This window comes from Microcaecilia unicolor, chromosome 13 (genome assembly GCF_901765095.1).
Source record: "Microcaecilia unicolor chromosome 13, aMicUni1.1, whole genome shotgun sequence".
Lineage (NCBI taxonomy): Eukaryota > Metazoa > Chordata > Amphibia > Gymnophiona > Siphonopidae > Microcaecilia > Microcaecilia unicolor.
In genome coordinates, this window is record NC_044043.1 from 43,773,229 (window position 1) to 43,801,086 (window position 27,858).

Consider the following 27,858-nt stretch of genomic DNA (forward strand, 5'->3'; position numbering starts at 1 on the left):
TCCAATAATGTCTAAATTTTAGAGTCATCTTTTCTCTCAGTGGTACACGGTGCTTTATTTTTCTAATATTTGTTTATTTACTGTGGTTTGCTGAAGGCTACAAGGTTCACCCAGCCCTAAATTAATAGCATGACAACCACACTCTGCTGTGAATATTCTGTACCTCAAAGGTGCCTGAACTCAGGTTACATTTCCTGCCTTTCCTTTTGTTTGATTTGGATTTACCAGGGATATATCTCACTCTTTAACAACAGAAAACCCCATAAAATATTTGTGTTAAATGGTTTATAAGCACTGACGGACTCCACATTAGAGCTAAACCAGCACAGAAAACCACTTCAGCCATTCTGTAAATAAGCTGGGCTAATTCCCCGTGGTCCGAATATTGGCCCCCATAGGCCTATCCAGCCTGCCCATCTATATCATCTACTATCCCTTCTTCTCCCTTAGAGATCTTCTGTACTTGTCCCAAGCTTTCTCCACCACCTCCACCACCCTTTCTGTAAATAAGTATTTCTTGAAATTACTCCTGAGTTCTGTCCATTTCACCTCCTATGCCCCCTCATTCCAGAGCTTCCTTTCAGTTATAAGAGGCTCGCATCTTGTGCATTTATGTCATGGAGATATTTAAATGTCTCTCTTTCATATCTCCCCTCTCCCACCTTTCTTCCAAAGTATTTATATTGAGATCTTTATGTCTGTCCCCATATACATTATGATGAAAACCAATGACCATTTTAGAAGTAGCCTTCTGAACCCACCGCATCCTGTGTATATTTTTTGAAGTTATGGTCTCCAGAACTGTACACAGTACTCTAAATGAAGACTTACAGAGACACTATCGCTCCTTTTTCCACTGACCATTCCTCTCCCTATGCATTCAGGTATCCTGCTTTCTACCTTTTTGGCCACTGTAACTTCATCACATATGATCACCCCCCAAGTCCCACTCTTCTTACATGCACAGAAGTACTTCACCCCCTATAAAGCACCGCTCCCTCGAGTTTTTCCAGCCCAAGTGCATGACCCTGCATTTTTTAAGCATTAAATCTTAGCTGACAAATTCCGGGCCATTCTTCAAGCTTTGCTAGATCCCTCTTCATGTTATCCACACCAATTAGGAATATCTACCCTATCCCTATTGAAGATTTTGATATCATCCTCAAAGGCAAACCTTATCAGACAGTCCTTCTGCAATATCACTTACGAAAATATTAGAAAGAACCAGACCAAGATTGCCACACATCACTGGCAACTCCCTTTCCTCAGAGTGAACTCCACCCTTTGCTGCCTTCCACTCATCTAATTTCTGTTCCAGGTGCCGATGCTCAAAGCCAACAGCGCGGACCCCACAGTGCAAGAATAGCCCCGAAACCTAGCCCCCCAATGCTCAAAAGAAATTGTATTCAAATTACATGCGCACTAGTAAACCAAAAGCAAGGGGGGGGGGGGGAAGGTGCCTGGCACATGCACAAAGTTTCATAGTAAGCACAGCTCTTGGGCCCATGCACAGGCAAGACTGGAAGCGCAAACACACATCGGCACCTTTAAATATAAGCGTTTCAAAAATTGTTTTCATTTGGAAAGCTTATATTTAAGAACAGTGCCGATCTGTGCTTGCATCTTCTCTTTTGCTTGGATTCACACACATTTGTTTCTCACTATCAGCGTTTAGAGGCTGCTCGAGCTTCCTTCTGCTTCTAAAAGAAGACAAAAGTGGTCGTTTAAAGCAGGGGCTTAGCTAGGTGGGGGCATGGACCCCACAGATTTAGCCCTGATTCCCTCTACTTTTGACCCCCTCCGCCGCCAACCTTCCCCTGCCACTTTCAACCCACTGCCGCTGACCTGCCACCGCCAGGTACCTTTGCTGGCGGGGGTCCCCAACCCTCGCCAGCTGAAGTCTTCTTCAGCGCCAGTCTCTGGCACGTTTGCTGATCTATTTCTGTGAGTCCTGACTCCTGACATCATGCGTGCGCTCATGCAGGACATCAGGAGTCAGGACTCACAGAAACAGATCAGTGAATGCGCTGGAGACCGGAGCTGAAGAAGACTTTGACTGGCGGGGGTTGGGGACCCCCGCCAGCAAAGGACCTGACGGCAGCAGTGATGGGAGAGGGTCGGCGGCGGGGGAGGGTTGGTGGGGTAGGGTCGGCGGCGGGAGGGGGATCGAAAGTGGCGGGGGAAGGTCAGCGGGGGGGGGGCAGCGGCAGACTAAACTGTGCCCCCCCACCTCAGGCTCTGGACCCCCTTCCCGCCAAGGTCTGGCTATGACCCTGGTTTAAAGTGAGAAATTGTGAAGAAATCCTCTCTTCAAAACCTTCAACGCTACCCCCCTGAGCTGGTGGTAAGTTTCCAGCATTAAGGGCATCATTTGTTTCTGTGCTGTTATCTGAGCATTGGGAGGAAATATGAAAAGACCTCATTAACATCCATGTGAGTACATTTAAATGCAACTTATGGCCATCTTTGGTGCAAACGTTGTTTCCTGCGCTAGAGCCCTCCAAACATTCTGCACGCATTACCATGCATGCTAGTCTGGTGCAAATTGCCTCTAACGCCAATGTTAAGTTTTGAGCATTGGCCTCTTCCTCCCCCCTACCCCCCACCCCCCAGTCACTCACTTTAGGGCTGTGGAACTATGGTAAAAAGATTTGCTGAAATCTAAGCACAGCATATCTACCTCTCGCCTTGGATATGACTGTCTGGCTACCCATTCAAAGAAATTCATCAGCTTTAGTGTCTGACACGATCTACCTCTAGTAAAACCATGTTGCCATTGGATTTGCTATCCTCTGTTTTCGAAGCGTTTCCATTAACTTACTCACTACAGAGGTCAGACTAGTTCTGCATTTCAGCCCTCGGTTACTAATCTGTATTAATATAATTTAATGCATGTTAAATAATGCAACTTCATTATTCCCTACAGGGTCTATTTACTAACTATGCATCAATTCAAATTAATATGCAACAGAGACATGTTTGTCGGGAGTGTCCAGGGGCAGGGGATCGGGTATAGGTCTTGCACAAGACCTCTAGTTGACACTAGTGCAAAACCCATTTCTGCATGCATCCAGTGCGCTGTGCCCTGTTAGTGCACATTTTATGCACGAGGCCTGTTTGCATCCTATTCATTTATTGCACTGGGGAGTTACATTTTTGCATTAACTCCTTAGATTGTAAGCCCTATAGGGACAAAACAAATACCTACAGTATCTGAACTTAGCTTACCTTGAACTACAGAAGAAAGGTGTGAGCCAAATCAATTTACTTAAACGTTAGCACCTGCTAATGCCATTAAAATACATTATCTGGACCTTCCAGGGTCTATATCTTTGGAATAAAGAAAACATGCTCATCCTTTGCCTTCTGTTTCTGTTCCCCCTCCCCACAGCCTCACCGACCTCAAAAACTTTCTTCCACCTGTGCTCCCTGCCCCTTCCCCCTCGCCCACTGGCCCCCTACCCCCACCATAGTAACATAGTAGACGACAGCAGATAAAGACCTGTACGGTCCATCCAGTCTGCCCAGGGAGATAAACTCATAACATAAGATATGATGTGATACATATGAGTTATCTTTGTTGGGCAGACTGGATGGACCATGCAGGTCTTTTTCTGCCGTCATCTACTATGTTACTATGTTACTATTACATATGTATACTAGAAACTTGATTTGTCGTTGCCAGATTTAGGGCACAGACCATAGAAGTCTGCCCACCAAGACCATCACTGCTTGCTCTTCTGTCTCTCCAGTCCCTACTGATTCAAGGCTGACTTCACAAAGCATTCTGCTACGCCCCAGGCTATGATCTTTCTTGCCCCCTCTTTGCTGCTGCTGTAGCTCATTCCCTTCCTTATTTATCCAGTCTGCCACTATTGTCTTCTCTTGATTGCAGAGGCTTTGTGGAAGGATCCCTACAACAGCCCCTCTCTGCCTTTTCCTCTTTATTGTTTGTAAATATCTTCTTTATAAGGAATTAAGGTGACCAGGTGGCTCCATGTCATAGGGGGTAGGTCTGTCCAATCCTATCTTTATTAGGCTCAGCCTTACTCTTCTGATCTGACAGATTTAATTTAACTAATTTCATTTCCTATGGTCAGGATGGATAACAGGATTGATCTGGTAAGTAAAATCACTAGAGAGTCCTGCATTGTCATTTGTAGACTCTCTTCTATGCTGCTGATTTTCTCTCTGTGACTTTGGGCGAGTCACTTTATCTATCTGTGTCTCTGGGACACATTTAAAAACTGGGCCCCCCTCCCCCCCCCCCCCCCCCCCCCCCCGATATTCAAAGCTATTTTACTGGCCATACATGGCTAACCATTTTTTTCATACATGGTTTAATGCCGTTGATGGACAGCAAAAGTGCTGCTCGCCGCCTGCTGAATATTGGGCCCAAGGCTTTCCCAGTCAACAGATTGCACAAAAATCCACAGAATTGTGAGAGCAGGGATAATACTTCATCAATGGTAAAAACCCATAAAACAACTGAATGGAGAACTAGTTGTTTTTAGTTTAACCAAGGGTCTGTGATACACATGCATCACTCGGGGACCAATGCAGAAAAGTGCACTTGGCTTTGTGCCAGTAGCATAGCTATGGGGGCCTAAGCTCCCTAAATTGGCTCTGGGGCCCTCAGTTTGGTTGGCGGGGGTCCCCAACCCTCGCCAGCTGAAGCATTTGTCCCGCGCTGGTCCTGCCTCATTGCCTACCCTGCTCTCCTCAGTTGCATCGTGCACACTCGTTTTAGTGAAACTGAGCATGCGCGACACTTTGTGTAGAGGCAGTGGGGGGGGGGGGCGGTTGCGGGGGGCGGCGGCGGCAGGGAGGCAGGCCAAATGTGCCCCCCACCATTTTGGGCTCTGGCCCCCCCCCCCCTCCCGTCGAGGTCTGGCTATGCCCCTGCTTTGTGCACCGGCTTTAGCCCACAATTTATGGACAAAGTAAAAATAAGTATTCCACATGAGCTAACCGTACGCAAAGCCTTGCAAGCTATTCAGTGCAGAAAATCAGGAGTCTGAGTTCAGCACTGGGGCTTTATTGCAAGATCTGAGGAGTCATAAAAGATTAGATAGTTCTTCCTCAGTCAGCGTTAGTGAGGATTTCATGGCTGTCTCTTCTCTTTACTACAGTCATATAGACCCACAAAATTTTTCTGGCTTCCGTAAACAGCATTGGGTAAAAAAGAAATAGAAGTAAGGGAGAGGTGTGTTAGAACAAAGCAACAAGCCCAGACTGTGGGGAGACGTGGGTCTTTGCACAGGTCTCCCACATCTGCACCTGTGCTGGAATGCTATTCCGTGCATAAACACTAGTCTCACAGATATTTTAGGCACTGAGGGCCCCTTTTACCAAGCTGTGGCAAAAGGGGGCCTACGCTGGCATCAGCGCGGGTTTTTCCCGCACGACGAGGCTCCCTTTTACCGCAGCAGGTAAAAGGGAAGTCTCTCTTTCCTGCAGGATATGGCCTTGCGGCAATGAAAACACTGGCGCAACAAAAATAAATATATTTTGTAGCGCCGGATATGACAGTGTGCTAGGGGTGGGAAGTACCGCCGGGCTGCTGCGGTAGCCTGGCGGTACTTCCTGTTTAGTGAACGGTAAGCCTGCATTGGGCTTCCCGCCACTTAGTAAAAGGGCCCCTGAATATACTCTGGCTTATGCGCGGGATGTGTGAACAGGCAACTCTGGGTGCCAAATTGTGCACAAGATATAGCCTGCCACTAGTGCAGACCCGTGTGCATGTGCATCTGGTGCAATCTACCATGGTAGCATGCTTTGCACAGGGCCAGTTTGCGTATTATTTGGTTACTGCATTGGGGAGCATGAGAAAGCTGTATGCTAAATGTTAGTGCATGGCACTAACACAATATTTCTGCATCAGACTGTTAGTGGCTAGATTTCTTTTATACTGCAAGGAAATATAAGGGTAGAAATGGCATTTGGCACAGTGGTGATGGGCGGCTGTGACCTGTTCCTTGCAAAATCCACAGATGTTGGATGATTTGGAGTGGAGGAGTAACCTAGGGCTTAGAGCAGTAGGATAAGGACAAGGAAACTGAGGGTTCAAATCCTGTTAACACTCCTTGTTATGTTGGGCAAGTCCCTTAAAACAACATTGTGTCAAGTACAAACTTAGATTATTAGCCCCCAGAAAAATACCTACAGTACCTGAATGTAATTTGACTTGGGTTACAAGTGAAAAAAGCCTTGAGCTAAACACCAAATCCCTTCCCCATCCTTAACCCATTAGTGCCCAACATTCCCATATGGGAGCTTATTATGGGAACATTGGGCACTAATGGGTTAATATAACCCCCCCCCCACACACACACACACACAAACACACACATATAATTTTGGTGTAGGTATGTTTGGAAGAGGATTTGGGATGGAGCTGTAATTTATGCATAATTTTTATGTGTGTACTTTACATCTTCTCCCTGAGGTTGATGCCAATGTATGTGGCTTCAATACAGCCACTATTTCAACTATTTTGGTAGGGTAATTTACAATGTGTTTTTATACAATAGGCTTAAAATAGACACACATTAGGTGACCTGAGGGCTCATTTTCAAAGCACTTAGACATGTGTCTGTGCTTTGAAAATGAGCCCACAGTTATAACATTACTCTTAGGGTTTTGGAAACATCTATTGTACCTTAATGTAACTCACCTTGATCTACCACTGAAAAGGCATTAGCTAAATGTCTCTCCCCCCTTTCCCTGCAAGAAAATGAGTAACATGTGGACTTCTTGTTTTGCTTTTGTTGCAGATTTCAGTGTCTGGAGGAGGATTACCACCTGTGAGCACCTTGACCAACATCCACAGTTTGTCTCAATCAGTCCATCACAACCCCCAAACCCAAAACCTCATCATGACGCCCCTCTCTGGAGTCATGGCTATCGCACAGAGTACGTGCTTCATTCTTTAGCATGGTGTTACTAAATACATTTTAGCTTTGCAGTACCTTGCATGCATTATCTATATTTACAGATTTCTTTCTGCTTACCAGTCTCTGAAAAGGAAGCTAAAGTTTCCTATATTGCTTGAAATATAGCATCTACAGGTGAACTCTCATCCTGAAAGGTGAGAATAATCCCACTGGCAAACCAGTAAGTTACGAATTAACTAACTGTGAGCTGTTTTACCTTGAAGACTGAGTGCAACCACACAGCAGTCAGGGATGGCCAAGGGTAGGCAACCTGTGTACCTCAGCCCACAGGGGACTGGTGGTTGCTTACAGTTTGGGGACCCCCTCCCCCCACATTTCCCACACTGGGGAAGAAGGGGTTCCCATTGTCACTGCTTTGCTTCGTCTAGCATAAAACAAATGCTACCTACAGCAAGGCGAGGCTCCCTCTGCAAGATGCGCTCACAACTACTGCTACTGCTTATCATTTCTACAGTGCTATCGATGTACAGAGCACCATACAGATACTAGGTATGGACAGCTAGAAAAGTTTCCTGTTGTGCCATTTCCTGGAATGTTCATTTTGTTAATTTTTTCTGGGGTTTTTTTCCATTCCAAGTCGAACGTCAAGAGTGAATGCTCTTTGCTGATAGTGCACATACTTTAAGAAGAGTGCACCTTCTTTCTAAAATATTACTTACTCTTGAAAACTCAAAATGTCATGTTTTTTGTGCTTGTTTTTATTTGTTAATGACATGCAAGAACATGTCCCATGTCTTTGCAGTTGCATAATATACATGGTTAAAATTGACAAGGCATCAGTGGCAGGTGTTATACAGTGTTATGCAAAGAACTTGGATTCTTGGGTCTGGTCTTCACTTTCAAATTTAGTTGGGGCTAGAGATGTTCTGGAGGTAATACTCACAACCCTTGGGTGGGAAGGAGGGAAGGAGGTATAGAAGCCAGCTCTGTGGGTGCTTGAGCACCCCCAATATTGAGCAAACTCCTGGACAGTGTCTAGGGAGAGGTAATTTCCATTGGGTTTAGCACCACCAGTCATTTTGAAAAGTGGAAGGAAGCCCCAGTCAGTGGTGAGGGAGCTGAAGTTTGTGGTTCTTGGTTGAGAACAGTCAGCACGATGGCTGGGCTAAATCAAAAGAAGGATGTAAAAAAATAGGGGGGACAATTTAACAAGCTGGTTCTAATTGAGCTGGAAAAAACTGCCAGACCAAAAGGAATTGGAAAGGCTACGATCAGGAAGAGCAAAGGTTTAAAATGTAAGGAGCCAGAAAAAAGTTGAATTTTGGGCAGGATGTGTGAATATGACCAGAGAGGGAGCATGAGCCACCAACTCAGCTTCAAGTATGCTACAGAGCAGAGATTCTCAACCCAGTCCTTGGGACACACCTAGCCAGTCAGGTTTTCAGGATACCCACAATGAATATGCATGAATGGATTTGCATAAAATGGAGAGAGTGCCTGCAAATTTGTCTCATGCATATTCATCTGGGTATCCTGAAAACCTGACTGTCTATGTGTCTCTTGAGGACTGAGTTGAGAACCCCCGCTATAGAGATAGGGAGAATATGAATCCCTCTCTGCCTCCCAAGTTTTCTGTAGACAGGAGTGCTTCCTTGGACAATAAACTACAAAAATGCCAAGCTGTTCCAGCATAGGCCCTCAAAGCTTTTTACATTGTTTTTATTTATTTATGTATTTATTTATTTTTGTATCGTACTGTTCGATTTTATGAATGTTTTTTGTGCAGCCTACCTTGGGCATTCTCGTAAGACAGGTAAAGTAGTGAAATGAAGAAAATTACAAGGTTACTTAAAAAAATAACATGGGGACTAGAGAGGTGAATTTACGCCACCAACTTTACATATATAGGCACTCAATTATGGAATGCTCTACCCAAACAAGTAAAATCTACCCAGAACTACCTAAATTTCTGAAAATTATTGAAATCAGTATTGTTTAAGAAGGCTTATTCCCCAGGTTTAACCTAACTCTGAATTAACTATTACTATAAATTCAGATCCAAGGAAAATAATTACATGTCATTATCACTTGCCTTTTGATGTTTAATTGTTATTTTATATCTTATTCTCAATTTGTATAATTGTTTTTCTTGTACTGTAGCTTGCACTACAGACTTTGTAAGCCACTTTGAGCCTGCGATCAGTGGGAAAATGTGGGATATAAATGTAATAAATAAGTATTTCTAAAGAGGTGTAGCTGAATTATTTTCTTTATTAAGGCTATCTTTACTAATGCTTTCAATTGACTGTGTTTTACATGGCAGATTTAAACACCTCCCAGGCACAGAGTGTGCCCGTCATCAACAGCGTAGCAGGCAGCCTGGCAGCCTTGCAGTCGGTACAGTTTTCCCAACAGCTGCACAGTCCACACCAGCAACAGATCATGCAGCAGTCCCCTGCTCACATGGGCCAGCAGCCTTTCATGGCCACCGTGACCCAGCTGCAGAATTCACACAGTAAGGATTGTGCCAGGTGTTTCTTTCTAAGTGCAGGGGGAGAGGCTGTCAACATGTCATGTCAAAAAGGCCAGGTGCAACCAATTCTGATTTTACCCCATGGCATTTAGGGGCCCTTTTACTAAGCCGCAGTAAAAGCAGGGTCCCAGCTCACAACCAGTGGTGTACCAAGGGCGGGGCGGTGGGGGCAGTCCGCCCCGGGTGCACGCTGCTGGAGTGTGCAGAGAGCAGCCGTGCACCTCTCGGCTCCGCTGGTTCCCTGCTCCCTCTGCCCCGGAACAGGTTACTTCCTGTTCCAGGGTAGAGGGAGCAGGGAGCCAGTGGAGCCGACAGGCGCGCGGCTGCTCTCTGCACCCTCCAGCAGCCAAGAATGCACTCGGGGGGGGGGGGGCTTGATGCGCCGGGGAGGGGGGTGTCATTGCACTGGGGGGGTCGTGCTGCGCCCTGGGGGGACGGACGCCGTTCCCCCCCAGGGGGGGGTGTGCAGCAGCGATCCGCCCCGGGTGGCAGCCGACCTAGGATCGCCACTGCTCACAACGGTGCTGTTTTGCGGTAAAAGTAGGGTCCCGGGTTTGGAAAGTGGAAAGAGAACTGAGTGACGCCACTGGGGGTTTGCCAGATATGCCGGATGGTCAGATCAGCAAAGGTTGGATAATCGAGACTGGACTGTATTTGTTTGTGTCTGTACAGAACGAGTGACTTGCTTTTTGCTGAATGATTTTTGTTCTCTCATGTTTGTTCTCATTTTTGCAGTGTACTCACACAAGCAGGAACCTCCCCAATATTCCCACACCGCTCGCTTTCCTTCTGCCATGGTTGTCACGGATACCAGCAGCATCAGCACCTTAACTAATATGTCTTCCAGTAAACAGGTGAGAAGCGCTTTGCGAGCACTCGGTGCTACCCCATGTTCATGATCTGGGCTTGTAGAGGCAGAATCTTCCCCTCTGAATGCACCCTTTAGTGGTCCCTGCTTATCAGAGTTCAGATGCTGTACCTGTTTGCAAGGATTAAAAGTAGAATGGATTGAAAGATTGCAGTATCAACCAGTATCATTCCTTAATGATCAAATGTATTTTTTGCCCATGATAACATGAAGCTGTTTTGAAACTTTTCTTTAATGGTGGTTTAAAAATACAGGGCCCGATATTCAAAACAATTTAACTGTCCAGAACAGTTCCTAGCCAGTTAAATAGTGTTTTTAGTACCTAACTGCAGATATTCAATGGGAGATAACTGATTATCTCCTTCTGAATAACCGCGGTTAGCGGCTAGCCGCAAACAGAGTATATCACTCGACATAGCTGGTTAGGCATGGATATTCAGCGCCAAACCAGGCCTATCTTTAACCGCTAAGAACTCAACCAGTTAGCTCCGAATATCGGCTTAACCGTTTAAGTTACTGCAGTGAAAATTGAAACTGGATTTTCGATGCCGGTTGCTGGAAATGGCTCAGCATTGAATATCCGGGTTTAATGCCGGTGATGGACAGTAAAAGTGCTGCATGCCGGTGGCTGAATATTGGACAGGGTTTTTTCAATATAGTTTTCAGAGAAAATTATCTTTTTCTGTACCTATTTATTGAAAAGGAAATGGCATATAAGACAGGGCCCAATGTCTGATATGGAATTTACTTCCATTTTGCCAGTTGGAAGACAACCCTGAGATCACCATCATCTGCAGGAACAGTCACTGAACTTCGATGAAGTACAGCAGGGATAGGCATATGAAATAAATTTGATGCCTAAGCATCCAGGTGAATTTCTGCCTGGCCCATTTTCAAAGAACATAAGAGTAGGCATTCTAGGTCAGACCAATGGTCCATCTAGCCCAGTATCCTGTTTTCCAAACAGTGGCCAAGCCAGGTCACAAGTACCTGGCAGAAACCCAAATCGTGGCAACACTCCATACTACAAATCACAGGGCATCAAAATATATAAAAAAATATTTAACTCCCAAAATAGAAGTAATCTTTTGTGAGAGACAGGGGCGTAGCTAGGTGGGGCCATGGGGGCATGGGCCCCCACAGATTTAGTCCTGGACCCCCTGGTTCTGCTGGCGGGGGTCTCCAACCCCCGCCAGTTGAAGCCTTCTTCAGCGCCGGTCTCCGGCGCGTTCACTGATCTGTGCTGCCATCTTCTTAAGTCCTGGAGCATGCTCTTCAGCTGCTATTGAAATAGTCTGGTGACCCATCAAAAATCATGTAGTTGTCGTGGTGACGTTGTAAGACGTAAACGTAGAGGAGGAAAATTTCCACGGTGTAAGGCTGGGACTGGCAACAACAGCATAATATTATCAGCTTAGATTAACTGACTAGTGCCACTGAAAATGTCCGGTTAACACCCAACGCAATACTGGGGGTGGAGTCCGCACTTGGCTGTTAAGTGCTGATATTCAGCATTTAACCAGCCAAGGTAACTGCATAAAAGTCAGTCCTATCTTTATGCACTTCACCATACCTGGCTTTGGTTTTGCTGGCTCCATGTACCTAAAAATTCAGTTCCAGAGCCCAGACATGACCTGGGGATAACGCTATCACTGCCTGAATATCAGGCCCTAAGTTTTTGTACCTGGGGCAATAGAGGGTTTACTCCCCTGTTTACTAAGCTGCGCTAGCGCCTGCTGTGCGCTAATGGCTTACTTTCAAATTCTTCCTACTTTCTTACTCATCTATACGTTACAACTTTGCCTTACCTTTCACTACCAATTATAATGTTCTAGTACATATTGTGTTGTCATTGCAAGTAGTATACCATGGGGCTCATTTTCAAAGCACTTAGACTTACAAAGTGCCACAGGTTGCTATGTAATATTGTAAGTCTAAGTCAGTGGTGTGCTGGTAAATTTTTAACAACAGGTTCTTTCCCCGGTCCACCTCGGCGCCCCCCCCCCCCCCACCTCGGCGCCCCCACATCCACCTCTGCGCCCCCCCCCACCCACCTCTGTGCCCCCCCCCAAAATAAATTGCAGAGCTGGCTATACCCGGGGGGGGGGGGGGCGGCGGCGGCCAACACATTACTCTCTCCAGGAAAAAAAAATTAAATGATACCAGGTTCCAATCTAATTCATGTTTAATATGGGATAAAATGCCATAAATAAGTAAATAAACATAAACTTTTAACGTTCAGCACCTGATTCTCAAAGTGGACATATTCCAAACACTATAATGAAAATAAATTTTTTTTTTTCTACCTTTGTTGTCTGGTGACTTTGTTTCTCTGATTCTGCTGCTCTCTATCTGTTCCCTTGACTCCGTTTCCAGGGCTTACTTTCCATTTATTTCTTTTCTTTCCTCCTTTCTTCTTCATTTCTGGTCCTCCACATACTTGACTGTACAGTGGATCCAGCTTCTGCCTATTTTCTCCATCCATGTGCAGTTTCTCTCCTCACTTCCTTTTCCCTCATCTAATCTCCTTACTCTATCTTCCCTCCATGTCCAGAATTTCTCTTGCTCTCCCCGCCATCCATGTCCTGAAACTCTCTCCTGCCCCTCTCTGTCCATCCATACCCAGCAATTCTCTCCTCTGCCCATCCATGCCCAGCAATTCTCTCCCCTGCTTCCCTCTGCCCATCCATGCTCAGCAATTCTCTCCCCTGCCGCCCTCTGCCCATCCATGCCCAGCAGTTCTCTCCCCTGCCGCCCTCTGCCCATCCATGCCCAGCAGTTCTCCTCCCTCCCCTGCCCTCCTGCTCCCATCCAGGTCTAGCGATGTCCTTTGCCCCCCCATCCTCCCCTGCCGTTCTCATCCGTCCGTTAATTACCTGCCTCGAAGCGCCGCATTATCTAAAGCCTGCCTGCTGCCCGTCTCCAGCTGCCTGCCTTCCCTGCTTGCTTCTCAGGAGTTGGTTCGTGCCCTTAGTCCCGCCGCGGGAAAAGGAAATGACGTCAGAAGACGACAGAAAGCACCCCCCCCCCCCCCCGAGCTGACACCCGGGGCGGACCGCCCCTCCCGCCCCCCCTTGCTACGCCACTGCCCCTGAGACAGGCCAATTATGCTGAAACACGGCCGTGTCGGGTCACCTTTCAGCTGTTACCAGTAAAGACTGGTTGATATCCTCCTTGTTTCTACCTCACTTTGTTGTTCGATTTGATCACTTTCACTGCACCAAACAAAAAAAAATAATTAAAAAAAAATCCCTTAACAATGCACAGGTTGCTTTAATGGATACGTTGTGGTCTGGGTCTCATATGCAGAAATGATTTCTCTCAGGACAATTTCTCCAAACGTGTGCCATGACAGAACGAACCTCACTCCTAAGCCAGGGTATGTGAAGTATGATCTCGGTCTCTCAAATTTACTGCTAACGCTCACCGTAATACTTGCATTGTAGTAATATGATGTTCTGCCTGCTGTTTTGTTGTATTTTCACATGTTGACTAGAGGTTGTTGGGGGGTGAGAGTTGATGCACAGCAGAATAAGAAAAACAGCATTTCTAGAAGGGGTCCCCAATAGACAGGGTGACACTGCTGGCCATTCTGGTTATGCGACACCCTGCTGGCAGAAGAAGCTGCCCTTGTGATGGGATTCAGAGGGAAATGTGGTTTGTGTTTCTCAGCTAGTCTCTGCAGTGTATAAATTAAATAGGAGGGATATTTGTACATGAAGGCTCATGGAACTGTAATCTCTGTAGGGGCTGGGTTGCATTGAGCTGGTGGCCCAAGGGGGAAAAGAAAAAAAAAGGCTTTTAAAAAGTCAACTCTTGGGAAATGTGCGAAATGTGTGGCATTTATTGATCGAGAGATAAATACGAGGCAACCTTGACCTTTACTTGAGATAACCTGAGCCAGGAGCTTAGCACTTCTTTATCTCTTGGTACTGTACATAAAAATGTTAGCATTTCAGACCTAAGGTATGAAGTTAATTTCTATGGGGCCAGCAACAGACAAGACATCAAAACTGTCAAAGATAAGGAGGAGTTTCTAGTCCCCCACAATTGCCAGCCCCGATGTTTCCTCCAGCTCCCATGGAGCTAGTCAGACATAGTAACATAGTAAATGACGGCAGATAAAGACCTGAACGGTCCATCCAGGCATGCCAACACTCAGAGCTGTGAACTGGAAGGGGAAAGAGGAAGATGGGATACAGTGTCCCAGACATACAATGGCAGTCAAGGACTTTTAAAGAGAAACAGTGGGAAAAGGATGCCTTTTATTAACCCAGTACAAGGGATGTAGAGACAAGAACTCCATTAGCTAGGACACCCTGTATGTGCTCTGATATGGCCACTGCCACTGTATATGCAAATCAAATTAGTCATCTTTAATAAGGTAATAATAATTAAAAGTCATTTGGATTCTTTTGAACCAGAGGCATTACAGCATCAGGCAGCAGTCAAAGCTGCAATTCTTAGTGTTGTTATCATGTTGGGTTTTTGTTAAGACTAGGAGTTTATGTGACTATTTTGGACAGGTGTTTTAATACTATATCTAATGTAGAGTATGGTATTTGTTATGGTTGTATCGCAGCAGGTTAGAAATTGAAATAAATGTATGTATGTATGTCACAAGGATTAATAGAGCACTAATTGTTCACTTACTTGGCTGTGCTGTAGCTGATTAAGTGTAGAGCAGTGGTTCGTAGCCTTTTTGGATGTCTGGATCCCTTACTAACCTTTGTAAAGTTCAGGGACCCCCCATATCATCTCCACCTCTCTTCCTAGACCCCTTACCTATGCGCCAAGCCTGTCTCCAGTAGGCCGCTTTTAGAGGCCGGCTGAACTTCGGACTTGGATTCAGCACTGAAACTAACCCAAAATCCAGGTTTGGGTTTCTGCTGAAAATGTCACTGCATTTTCGACAGAAACTGAAACTTCCCCCCCCCCCCCCCCCCCCCACAGTCCACCTGCAATCACTCTCTGCTATTGCCGCCCCCCCCCCCCACGTGGAAAATGGGTCAGGCCGCCGCCCCCTCCCAGCAGAGACCTGACCGCATTGTATATCTGTGGCAGGAAATCTTGACAGCCATTTTGATGCAGCTCCAGCTGCAGCAGCGTGAGGCCCAGAGGTAACAAATATAAATAAAACAAAAAAAAGCAAAATAAGATGATACCATATTTATTGGACTAACAATACATTGTTTGACAAACTTTCAAAGGCAGCATCTTCTTCCTCAGGTCAGAAATGAGTAAAAGATGACTATCAAAATATATAGGTGAAACATGAAAGCATTCCAATGACAGTCTCAAAGAAAAGATAGAGGTGTGTGGGGATTTGGGAATGAGAACCAGGGAGGGATAGATGGATGATCAGAAGGAGGCAGGGCAGTATAATTTTATGATCTATAATATGATAGGAACCTCAGATCATTGTTCAGCCCAGAGGGTGATATTTCTTTGGTGTACAGGTGATTATAAAATGAATAAAATTGGACAAGAGGCCATTGCTTTTTTACTTTCAGGGGTAGATCGACCACTAACCTGTTGCCTGACTCACCTTTTAAATACTAAACTAAAACTTGGCCACTCTTGTTATTGTTGGTATAGTATTGCACTCCCACTATGGATAAACTTAAAAGCTCAGTTGTAAATTATAGCATTATCTGAATTTATGTAACTCCCACATGAGGGAAATATTTAGATGTTGTATGTATTGTTTCTCAAGATTTTTTTACTTGTTGACCTAATTCTGCTAGCTCTTGGTGTTGTTTCCTGTGAAATTGCATAGCTGATGACCTTCCCTCACAGTGTTGCCTATAGTGTATCCCATTATACAGTAGAGAGCTCTGTGATGGGATTATGGAGCTGATATTCAGCTAGTTCAGATTGCATCTTCTCTTTGAAATATCTTCTGTTAGAAGACGTGAATTAAGTCACCAAGCAACAGGACGACTCTCATTTGAGAATTCCACCAAACAAACTTTAATGGCAACATGATCTGATATTGTGATTGACAGGGCTGAGGAAGATAACAATGATTATATTAAGGCTTTGGATAGTAACAAGTAATCTTGTATGAGTGGATCTGATGAGGAAAACAAAGGTATAATCCAACTCTGGAGGATGTTTCAGCTTCAATTATGGCACATAAATTTGCTCTCGTTTTGAATGGTTTCAATTTTCTTCAACTAAAGCGTCTTTCAAAAGTAATATCCAGATGGATATTGAAACCTCCTTTTAAAACAATGAGAATGGTCCCTTCTTGAGCCACTACCCCTGCAATATTATGGAAAAGGAGAGGACAGCAGCATTAGGGGCAGATGGATTCAACAGTTATAATTCTGGTGAACCTAGACCAGTGTTGGCGAACCTATGGCATGCGTGCCAGAGAGGGCACACGCCGTCGCCTCAGCCAGTTCCAGCCCCCCTCCGAATAAAAGTCATACCTGCTCGGGGTTAAGGCAGCGTCGGCAGCGGCAGTGAAAAGCGCTGGCTCGGCGCGCCTTCAGCCTTCCCTTCTGTTTCTCAAGCTCTGGTCCCGCCCTTACTTCCGTAATGAGGAAATGAGGAATGAGGGCGAGACCAGAGCTTGAGAGACAGAAGGGAAGGCTGAAGGCACGCAGAGCCAGCGCTTTCCATTGCCGCTGCCGACACCGCCTTAACCCCGAGCAGGTATGACTTTTAAATTTTGGAGGGGGGCCCTGGTGCTCGGAGGGAGGGAAGGTGGGCAGGCAGGCGGCCTTGTGCTCGGAGGGAGGGCGGCCGGCTGGCCTGCCTGCCTGCCTGGTGCTCGGAGGGCCTGCGGCCTGCCTGGTGCTGGGAGGCAGGGAGGGAGGCCTGCCTGGTGCTGGGAGGGAGGGAGGCCTGGTGCTGGGAGGGAGGGAGGGCGAGCGGGAAGGCAGCAGCCCCAACGAGAAAAACCTAACCGGAGGTGCAGACCTCCCGTTAGGTTTTCCACAGTGACTTCCTCGGGAAAACGGTAGTGCATCGCATCAGATTAGTATTTTAATACTAGTTTGCTCATTTGCATACCATTTTCGTTGGCTGCTACTGTGACCGGAAAATGCCCTTTTGTGCATGTCCCCGGTTTACTACTTACGTTCTAAACTGGCTAGAACCAGTTTAAAACCCACGTTGCTGTAATTCAGGTTAAATTGCCCTGTTGGCACTTTGCGATAAATAATTAGATTTTGGGTTGCTGTTTGGGCACTCGGTCTCTGAAAGGTTCGCCATCACTGACCTAGACTAACTGCTAGCTGCACCCAGTGACCCTCCAAATTCGAATGCATGGGGTTGTGCCGTATAGTTGTGAGCATCTACACTGGATCACCATTGTTCCTTATTGCAGGGGAGAGAGCTACTAATCCATAATGCTTATCATAGAACTTCTGCAAGTCTTTATGTTTACGATGAAGCTCCTGCAGAAAGATTATTTCTGGATTCTGCTGTTTAAGGTATAATCATAGCTTTTAGCACTTAGTGAGATTATTAAGGCCCTTCGTATTTTGAGATAATATTCTATATGAAGCCTGAGACATCAGATGAAGATACTCTGTAATATTATGGTGGTAATCACATATAGGAGGACTGCACTGCTATGTAACAGTATACGCCCCCCCTCCATTGTAAAAGTAGTAGAGGAATGTTACCCAAATACATGGCAGAGCTGCACAAACAAACCAACTCAACATGGAGGTCCAACCTCATCAGCAGAAGCATAGCCAGGATGTGACGCCAGAGGGAGCGGAAAAGCGGATTACATATGCACGTGCATGCACTGGGTAGGCGCAACGGATCACCTGAAAATAGGCGCTGGCACCACTGGAAGTCTTTTGGGGGAGCGGTTGCTCCCCTGGCACCCCACCTAGCTACGCCTCTGCTCATCAGCACGATAGCATTCCAGTCAGATGGGGCCTAAACCCCACTCAAAAATGTTTTCAAACCTACCCTTACAAGAACCAAAGAGTCCCATCATGGAAAGGCCTCTTATATCCTCTTACATGTTCAAGTTTAGAGTTGCATGTCTGTTTTTTTTTTAACTTGAATCATTACAAGTTATACTCTTGTATCAGAAAATCAGACAAACATCATATTCCATTTAAACATATATATCAATCAAAACGTATTTCACTCTTCTGTAGACCACTTTAAATGTAAAAGGACGTGTACCAAACACATTCGGGAGACGAATATTTAAACACAAGAAAAAAACTAATAAGAATAAGCTTAACACGCTATTCTTGTCCATCTTAACTTCTTCTTCTCAAATCTATTGGATATGATCCTGCTTCCTATGTCACTCGTTTAGAGTCTATGAATACTCTTAATTGTTCTGGAAGAAAAAAAAACATATTTTAACCCTAAATATTTTACCACACATTTACAAGGATAGTTTAAATAGTAAGAGGCCCCTATTGCTAGGGTTTCTTTTCTAAGGGCCAAAAATGTTTTTCTTCTATCTTGGGTCTGTTTTGTAACATCTGGAAAGATCGATACTTTCTTACCATAAAACAAAGCTTGAGAAGCCTTAAAATATAATCTTTTTACTGCTTCTAAGTCTTGTTCAAATTACAAACTGCACCAATAAAGTCATTCGTTCAGAGTCCTCTGATATAAATGCTTCCAATATCTCCGTTAAATTCAATATTTCTTCTTTAGCAGTTTGTAGAACATTCAAATCCAAAGATCCATTTTTCTTTTGTTTGGTATATAATAAATTCAATTTATTGGAGGCATAGCTTCCAGGGAGTAATTCAAAATTTCTCTCAAATATTTTTTAAATACTTCTATTGGAGTTACTTCCAAAGTTTTAGGAACATTTAATAACCGGAGATTTAACCTGCGATTATAATTTTCCATCTGTTCAATTTTACGCTGAATATAATTTTTCTCTTTTATCATTGCTGCAGTAAGTTCTTTTAATTTTGTCACATCTTCTTGAACAGCATGCATTTGATCATTAAATTCTACTTTAATCAAAGTTAAAGAGTTAGAAAGAGTATCCACAGTACTTACTAATACTGAGATTTCTCTCGTTGATTTGTCCACAGTTGTATCCAATCTCTGGAGAGCTTCCCATATGCTCTCCAGAGTCACCGTCTCCGTCTTCTGTGTCAGAGCTACCCGCTCAGTTACGAGGCCCAATGGCTTCAAACCTCCATCAGGCCTTGCCTTCTCTGTACCACGATTCGGGTGCCATCCCTCGCTTTCCGATTCGGGTGACCCCGACAGAGATAGGCATCCTTTGAGGAGAGGCGGTGGATTGAGAACCGGGGGAGAAAGAGTAACATCCAGCCCCAAGTCTCCAAGATCTCCTCCTCCTGGAGAAACAGCAGAGCTCCTCCTGGTTTGCTGAACAGGCGTTCTCGTGGCGAACCGCTCAATAGACAGTTGGTGTGGGGAAGAGGTCTTGGCGGTAGAAATATCCGCCTTGACCGTTCCTTTCCACTTTGTATGAGGCATAACTGTAATAGAAGAAAAAAGAAGTTGACTGCCAAACTCAAGCTTGCGCAGCCTCGATCAACTGCGTGTCGCCATCTTGGCACCTAGAGTTGCATGTCTTATAATAAATTGCTCAGGAACAATCAAATAGTCATTCTTGATTTAATCTTGAATTGATAATGAATGTGACTGTTGGGCAGGCTGGATGGACCGTTCAGGTCTTTATCTGCCGTCACTTACTATGTTACTATGTAATGTTACTCAAAATGAAGCACTGCTTAGAATACTGCACCTCATATACCATAGATCAAACTACAGACTGCAGCTAGGTGGCTCTGCACCCTGCAAAATCACTAAAGCATTTCAAGGTAGAAATGTAATATATGCAATGTAATATATGGAAAGGCCTCTTATATCCTCTTACACGTTCAAGTTTACAGTTGCAAAAACTGCTGCTTATCCTGTCTTAAAGTCATTAAATTAGACACAAAAAGGATTGTCCTAAGGAGTCCAAGCAGAGCAATGTGTGTGCACAACATGCAATGATAAGTTAAAGTGAGGGCATTGCTTGCAGAGAAACATAACAGCACGATGATTTAAACAAATATGAATCACAAATATGTAACACTTGCAGATAGTGTATTTTTAATGATGGCATCATCCGGATTAAACTTCCTTCTCTGATCAATAATGATGATCCAGAAATGCTTGAAGATCTGCTGAGTGTTTGAAAGACTTAGAGAAGAAAGTATCAATGTGGGCTATTATTGACATACCACTAATTTGTGATATTTTAGCACAGGTCCCGTTTTATGCAATGAAACAGTTACTAATAATCTGAGTTGAGAGACAGCTGGGACACGTTACTGGACCATCTTGCAGGCAGTGGAGTGGGCGCCTGGGCTGCCGGTGTCACTGTGCTAAGCCCCTTCTTCCATCTTTAAAAAGCTACCCTTGCCGCGGGACGTGGCCACAGGTGTGTGGCCATGGACGTGGAGCACTGAGGAGCAAGGAGCAGGCTATGCTACCCATTTTGATAGTAAGTGCAAGGGAGATAAGAAGAATGCCCCAGAAGTTACAGCTGTTAGGGGACCTATGGACTTGCATCTTTTGGCATCCACGGGTGATGCTATCATTGCCTCTTAATATGGGTATTTCTCCCCCCCCCCCCCAAGAAGCCTCTCTTTCACCTGGGGGCCCTCCCCCTCCACCATAGCCTGAAGCAAGACTGGAGCTGGTTGGCTGTTTGGACTCAGGAGACATGGTACCAATAAAGGTCCTTGCTCCTGGGAGTGTTACAGCTTTGGATTCCTTTTTCCAGATCAGTTCTTGTGAAGTTATCTTCTTCTATTGCAGGTGAAATATCTCTAAAGGATGTATATGAGGCTATTTCTAGTATGGATCAGAACTTGAAAGAGAATCTTTCTTCTTTTAATACATTTGCTGAAGAGACAGTTCAAAAGTTTAATGAACAGGACTCCGAAGTTTACACAGTTGGCTAGAAACTTGGACAAAGTGGAGTCTCAGGTGAAAAGTTGTCTGCGGCAGCTGCTGCTGCCAAGGATAATCTTATGATGTATTTTAGGTTGGAAGCTATGGAAAATGCATCTACTAATTTGCGTTTGCTGAATTTTCCTGTCACACACTATCTTTCACCTTCGGAGTTACTTATGCTGTACGTGCATGATTTGTTGCAACTGTTATTGGATGTTTTAGAAGTTAAAAATTTGTACCGTCTTCCCAGAGTGGTTAGGCAAGTTAATCAGGAAGGAGGTTTTGATAACTTGAACTCCCCAGACAGTTTAGATTTGACAAAAATTTTAGAAATAAAACAAAATAAAACATGTTTTATTTTATTTCTATTGATTACCTTTAAAAGTGGACTAACACGGCTACCACACCTCTCTAGACAAAATTTTTTGAATCATTTCAGGAAGTTATAACTAAACGGAGGACTCTATTGGTCATATTAGGCTCTACAGAGAAGAAAATGGTATTGCTTAAATCATATTTTCAAAAGAAGACTGTACCTTTTTGTGGTCGTGTTGGTGTTTCCTGTGGCCAGGCCAACTGAATTAAGGCATAAGGTCTTCCTTCAGCTTAAGCCTCATGTTTTAGCTGTGGGGAAAGCACATTCTTTGTAAAGTTTCCCTGTAAATGCCTGGTCACATATGAAAATCATTCATATTTATTCTTGGATCCTACTCATTTAGGGTCTCTTTTATCAAGCTGCTCTAGCGGCTCCCAGTGCTGTAACGCCAACAAAGCCCATTCACTTTGAATGAGCTCTGTTGGCATTGCCACACTGGATCTGATAGTGCGGCTTGATAGAACAGTCTCTAAGGGCCTCTTTTATCTTCTAAAGTGGTTGGCCATTCTTCTACTTAATATAAAGGTTTATCGGGTTATTTAGGGTATAATTATAATTTGATCTCCGTACTGCAGAAAGTTATGAGAGTTCATGTCATGTCAAAGGCTCATAATTTCAATGCCATGGCTATGACGGTAGCCCACTTGAGATCAGATCCATAGAGGAGATTTGCAAAGCTGCACCACGGTGATCTGTCCACATATTCATATCACATTATTGCCTTCAGCAGGATACTCGACGTGACAGCCATCTTGGGCAAGCAGTCGTACAGAATTTGTTCAGTGTCTAAAAATCCCAACTCCACCCCCATAGGCCCAGTTTAGTTCTATTCCAGGATGCACCTTCACCACTGTCTAGAATGTGTTTAGTTTTCAGGTTGATCAACTTCAAAGCCTTGATGTTTCAAGACCCTATTATCCTAGCATTGTTTTTGGTGAGCCTGGTAGCTAGGGATTCCCAGCTGTGAGAATACAAAGGCTCGCTTGTCCTTGGAGAAAGCAAAGTTACTCACCTGTAGCACGTGTTCTCTGAGGACAGCAGGCCAAGTATTCTCATATAACCTCCCACCTCCCCTTGGAGTTGTTTTCTTTAGCTTTTCAAACTGACTGAGGGACCTGTGCACTCGCATCGGGCAGGAAGGCACCGCGCATGCACAATGGGATGCTGCCAGAAAGTTCTGTGTTAATATCGCTAGTCAACGTCTGCACCGACTCCTTCAGGTGAGACTACTTGGCCTGCTGTCTTCGGAGAACACCTGCTAAAGGTGAGTAACTTTGCTTTACCAATAGAAGTTCTGGCAACACTTGTTGCCGTGTAGAATCCAAGTCCCCAAGGCAGCTTCAGTTTCAATCTTTTTTGTGCTCTGTGCCAACGCATTAGTGAAATCTAGCTTAGAAGCCTTATGTACTCCCATCATAAATCTTATATTGTCCAATTAATTCCCCACAGTCACAATCAGGTGAGACGTTAAGGATCTTTTAATTCTAGGTTTGGGAAGAGAAAACTTCTAAGCCGCCATATTTTGCACATTGGTTTTTACTTTTGATTTTCCCTTGCTAAAATATTTTACTACCTCAGGATAGTGCAGCTGATGACATCTGTACCTCAGTGTATTAAAATAAATAAATAAAATAAAGACTGTTGATTTTTTATACTATTTTTTCGTTTCCAAAGTGGAAAGTGAAGACATAATTCCAAGATTCACTCCATTGTGCTGCCCATTAAATTTCCCACTCTTTGTAGCATGGGAGAAAACCCATTTGTCCCGAGTCCACAAATCTCAATCTGTCGAGCAACCAGGCACTTCAGAACTCCTAGGAATAGTATTTCCTTTGAAAAAGCCCTTATCAATCCATCTGCTGAGCGCTCAGCCCTAAACGTTCTTGATTAATTATCCCATCATACTGAGGCTGACTTTGATGCTTGCTTGTTGGAACAAGCCCTTGGAATACAGGAAATGTTCCTTTCATCAAAACATTGCAAGATGCTACTCGCTTAGATGTCAGGGAGCCCAACAATTACTGCACCCTCCAGTGCATTGGGTGATCAGTCTACCTTGAAGCAGACTTAGTTCACATAATCAGTGAATGAGATTTTTTTTTCACTCAAATTTATCAAACGACACTTAGAGTGGTAGTCAAATCTAACGAAAAAAAAAAAAGCTATTTTGTTTGACTGTCTAGAATGTTGCCTTTGCATGGCATCTCATTACAATTGATGTATTAATTAATTGAAAAGTGCCCTGTGTACCCTGAACTCTGCAGGTGCAATCATGTGTCTCCTCTCCATTCCTCCCTTCTCCCCAGCAGACAGCGTACAGAGCTGGAGACTTTTATTTCAAGCATTTTCCCAGAGAAATTGCTCCTTGTACTGGAGTCTTTCAAAGACTTAGGGGCCCTTTTACAAAGCTCCGGTTTTTCTAAATTAGTGGTCATATGCTAATGTTGCCATTAACGCACTGCCTATTTTGTAGGCGGTAAGGGCTCACATGCTAAATCCTGCACTAAAATAGAAGATGCCACCAGGAGGGTGGAGGTACACTGGTTTCCTATGTGAAAAGATGCGGATGCAAGAAGTAGGAAGGGTAGGCTCTTCTGAAAAACCGGAGGAGACGTCTGTTGAGAATCAATTCTTTATTGCAAGAAAAACAAGAAAGATGCGACTCAACACAGCTGTGTTTTGGCGCTATCACGCGCCTTCCTGATTTCGACACTACGGTGTACTTCCCTGCTCCGATAGTGGATGATATTTATACCTTATGTGAAAGTATTTTGTTTAAACAAACCATCGACTATATACAATCAGCTATATACCAAAAGACTCCTGAGGAAGGCGCGTGATAGCGCTGAAACACAACTGTGTTGAGTCGCATCTTTCTTGTTGTTCTTGCAATAAAGAATTGATTCTCAACAGACATCTCCTCCGGTTTTTCAGAAGAGCCTACCCTTCCTACTTCTTGCTTCCAAATCCTGCGCTATTCAGGTAGCACATGGCAATGTGGCTGTACTAAAGCTTCTTTTACTAAGTGGTGGTAAGCCCAACATGGGCTTACCGCTTGGAGTCGTTATACAGGAAGTACCGCCAGGCTACAGTAGCAGCCCGGCAGTACTTCCCACCCCTAGCGCACCATCATTTCTGGCGCTACAAAAATGTATTTATTTTTGTAGCGCCTGAGTGTACCCAGCAGTAATCGGGCATTGCCACGTGCTGCTGGGTTAGAGCGGGAGCCCTTACCGCCACCTCACTGGGTAGCAGTAAGGGCTCCCCCCCCCCCCCCCAAAATGGCCGCATGGCAAGTGCTTTACTTGGCACACGGCCACTTCCTGTAGGAAAGCGAAACTTCCCTTTTACCAGCTTTGGTAAAAGGTGGCCTTGGCATGCATGAAAAACATGCGCCGATACCAGTGCAGGCCCCCTTTTGCTGCAGCTTGGTAAACGGGGCGCTAACTGATTAGCGCAGATACGCCCCCTTGGCCAAAATGTAAAACTTATTTTGTCGTGTGTGGGTACTGTTCACTCTATTTTACGTGCGTAAAAAGTGACTTAGGGGCATACTTATTAATGTTATAACTCTTTTAGCACAGGTGCCATTTTACACAATGAGACCTAATTACTAATAATTGGGGTTAACAGTAAAATAACACATCTTAATGGTAGTCTATGTTGATAAAGAAAAAGGAAATGTCTCTAGAATCACTGCTATCCAATATAATAATTCTCACCTCCAACGTTCTGTCGCTGTCTGGGACCCTGGCTTCTGCCGTGGTCTGGTAGGTGCTGTAGATCAAACTGACGTCATGAATCCCACTGATTGGCTGCGCAGGATGTCAGTGACAGCTGATTCCCAGGCAAGGGGAGGAGTAGGGAAACACGCGGAGCGTGTTTCTCTACTCCTCCCCCTGCCTGGGAATCAGCTGTCAGTGTGCTGCTCCCTGCCACTTCGGAGCAAGTGGCAGGGAGCGGGGCGACACAGACCCCCCCACCCCACCCCACGAACATCAACACTCCGTGTCCCCTCACGCACCTCCCACCGACTTCCACACTCTGCCCTCCCTCTGATTTCAACACTCCCCCCCCCCCCCGTGTTACGGCCCCCTGGACCCCCCTTCAGCGACGCTGTCGAACTCCCCCCTGAAAACCGTCCCCCGCCACCGTCGAGTACCTGTGCTGACAGGACACCCCAACCCCCGACAGCCAAAGTCGTGTTCTGGCCTCCGCAGCGTTCCTTCCTCAATGATCTTCTGTTCAAGTTCCTGTACGTGCGTCTGACGTCAGATGCACGCACAGGAACTTGAACAGAAGATCATTGAGGAAGCAATGCCGCGAAGGCCAGAACACGACTTTGGCTGTCGGGGGTTGGGGTGTCCTGTCAGCACAGGTACTCGACGGTGGCGGGGGACAGTTTTCAGCGAGAAGGGGGGTCGACAGGGTCACAGAAGGGGGTACAGGGGTCCGGAACGTGGAGGGGAGGGAGTGTTGAAAACAGAGGAAGGGCAGAGTCAGGAACTCGGTGGGAGGGGCGTGAGAGGACCTTGAACTGGGTGGGTGGCAGGCCAGGGAGGCTGGGAGGGGACAGAGCGACACAGCGAGGGAGGATGGGGGATTGCCTTGCTAGTGCCCGTTTCCTTGCCTTAAAAAACGGGCCTTTTTTTACTAGTAAGTAATAAAAGTGAACCAAGTATAGGGCAATCAAGCATTGTGACATCACTGATGAGGTTGATTCTTATAAGGCATTATGACATCACAATATCAGTTCTGGTTACCAGAGACTGAAACTTTTCATACTAAGGAGGGAGGTTATCAATTTTAAAATGTATTGTACCACTAACTAATAACTGGAGTTAGCAGTAAAATAACACACCTTAATGGTAACCCATGTTGATAACTTATCCCCTAAATCTTTTAAAATGTAGCCCTCTGTGGATATGAGCATGCTACTTCTGAACATTATATAACCTCTTTTGATTTAAAAAACACATCTTGACTATGCACCGTGCATCTCTGCTGTCATCACACTGGGAGTTGCAGTACCGATTCGCCCTCAGACTCCATATACCCCCATGTAGGGCGTTTCATATGGGAGCCTCTCCAGACGGGGCGTGCTCCAAATGTGGGAGAGAGGGAGCGACTTTGGGGCACATGTTTTGGCGCTGTGTGAGAGTGGAGAAATTTTGGAAGAGTATTTTGGAACAGATCTCCAAATTGTGGGCTACAGTCTGGTGTTACTCTCCGTTACTGTTGTTTGGCAAACCCAAGCTGAGCCCCCCAATTCCAAGAGGATGCATAGCCTTTGTGAAACGAGCGACTATCGTAGCAAAGGCAACTATACTTACAGATTGGCTCTCTCCTAACGGGCCCTCAACTCAGAAGTGGAGAATACAAATGGTGTCCCTGATGCGCTTGGAAAGGCTGATGTGTCAGGGCAAACCTGACCCTGACCTACAACAATTTTTAAAGAGATGGGGCCCATTTTTGGAGACACTTCCCCCTGCTTCTAGGAGTCACCTATTGAACTTTTAATGCTATTAACCTTTAGGGTAACTAATTGGGTATATTCCAGAACTTGAGGGATAGAGGGAAAGGGTAGGGAGGGGAAGGTAGGGAAGTTAGATGGTTAAAGGGGGGAAAGGGGTTTATAATATGGTTATAGAGGAAAGCCTTGATTAGCACTGATGAGGAATGTATACTTCCAGTGTTACAATAACGACATAGGATACTCAGCTGGAATAAAGATTGTACATAGGAATAGAATAGGTCGTTAAGAGGATATGGCATTTGGGGAGATGCAAAATGGAAAATATACAGTGATTTAACTGTGTGATGACTACTAAACTTGTGTACATTCTAAAAAGCATATATGTTGTTCATGTAGTTGCTAATAAAAAAGATTTAAACATAACCTCTTTTGACCTGACCTTCTGGCCATACGTTCACTAAGGCCATGGTCTGGCTCCTTGGAGAGCACTGCTGGTTTAGCCACCATTTTAAGATGCTAGCAAACATTGCTGGGCAATGAGCCTCATCACATGACAGTCTGTCATAAGAGGCTGCCTGCAGCTTCTTATCCTCATGTTGTAGTGTTTGCTTTCTTCTGAAAACACATGGCTTCTCATTCTCTGCCCCAAATCCCTCCCTCTTCCACCAACTCTCCCATAATCTGACTGGGGGAAGGAGGGTTGCACAGTTTGATGCTTTTAGAGGTGAATAGAAGGGTTACTGATCTTATGCAAATATATGCTCTTAGAAAGTATATAGAATA

The 27,858-nt window shown here is 45.0% G+C and overlaps 1 protein-coding gene across 7 annotated transcripts in view; it reads left to right on the top strand.

The window, feature by feature from the left end:
- HNF1B (HNF1 homeobox B) overlaps positions 1-27,858 on the top strand; it is a 256,081-nt gene that overhangs the window by 223,246 nt on the left and 4,977 nt on the right. For all 7 annotated transcript variants that reach the window (XM_030186229.1, XM_030186232.1, XM_030186234.1 and 4 more), the window contains 3 exons: positions 6,777-6,915; positions 9,220-9,411; positions 10,165-10,283. In XM_030186229.1, the coding sequence (XP_030042089.1) occupies positions 6,777-6,915; positions 9,220-9,411; positions 10,165-10,283 (450 nt within the window). The remainder of the gene's footprint in view (positions 1-6,776; positions 6,916-9,219; positions 9,412-10,164; positions 10,284-27,858) is intronic.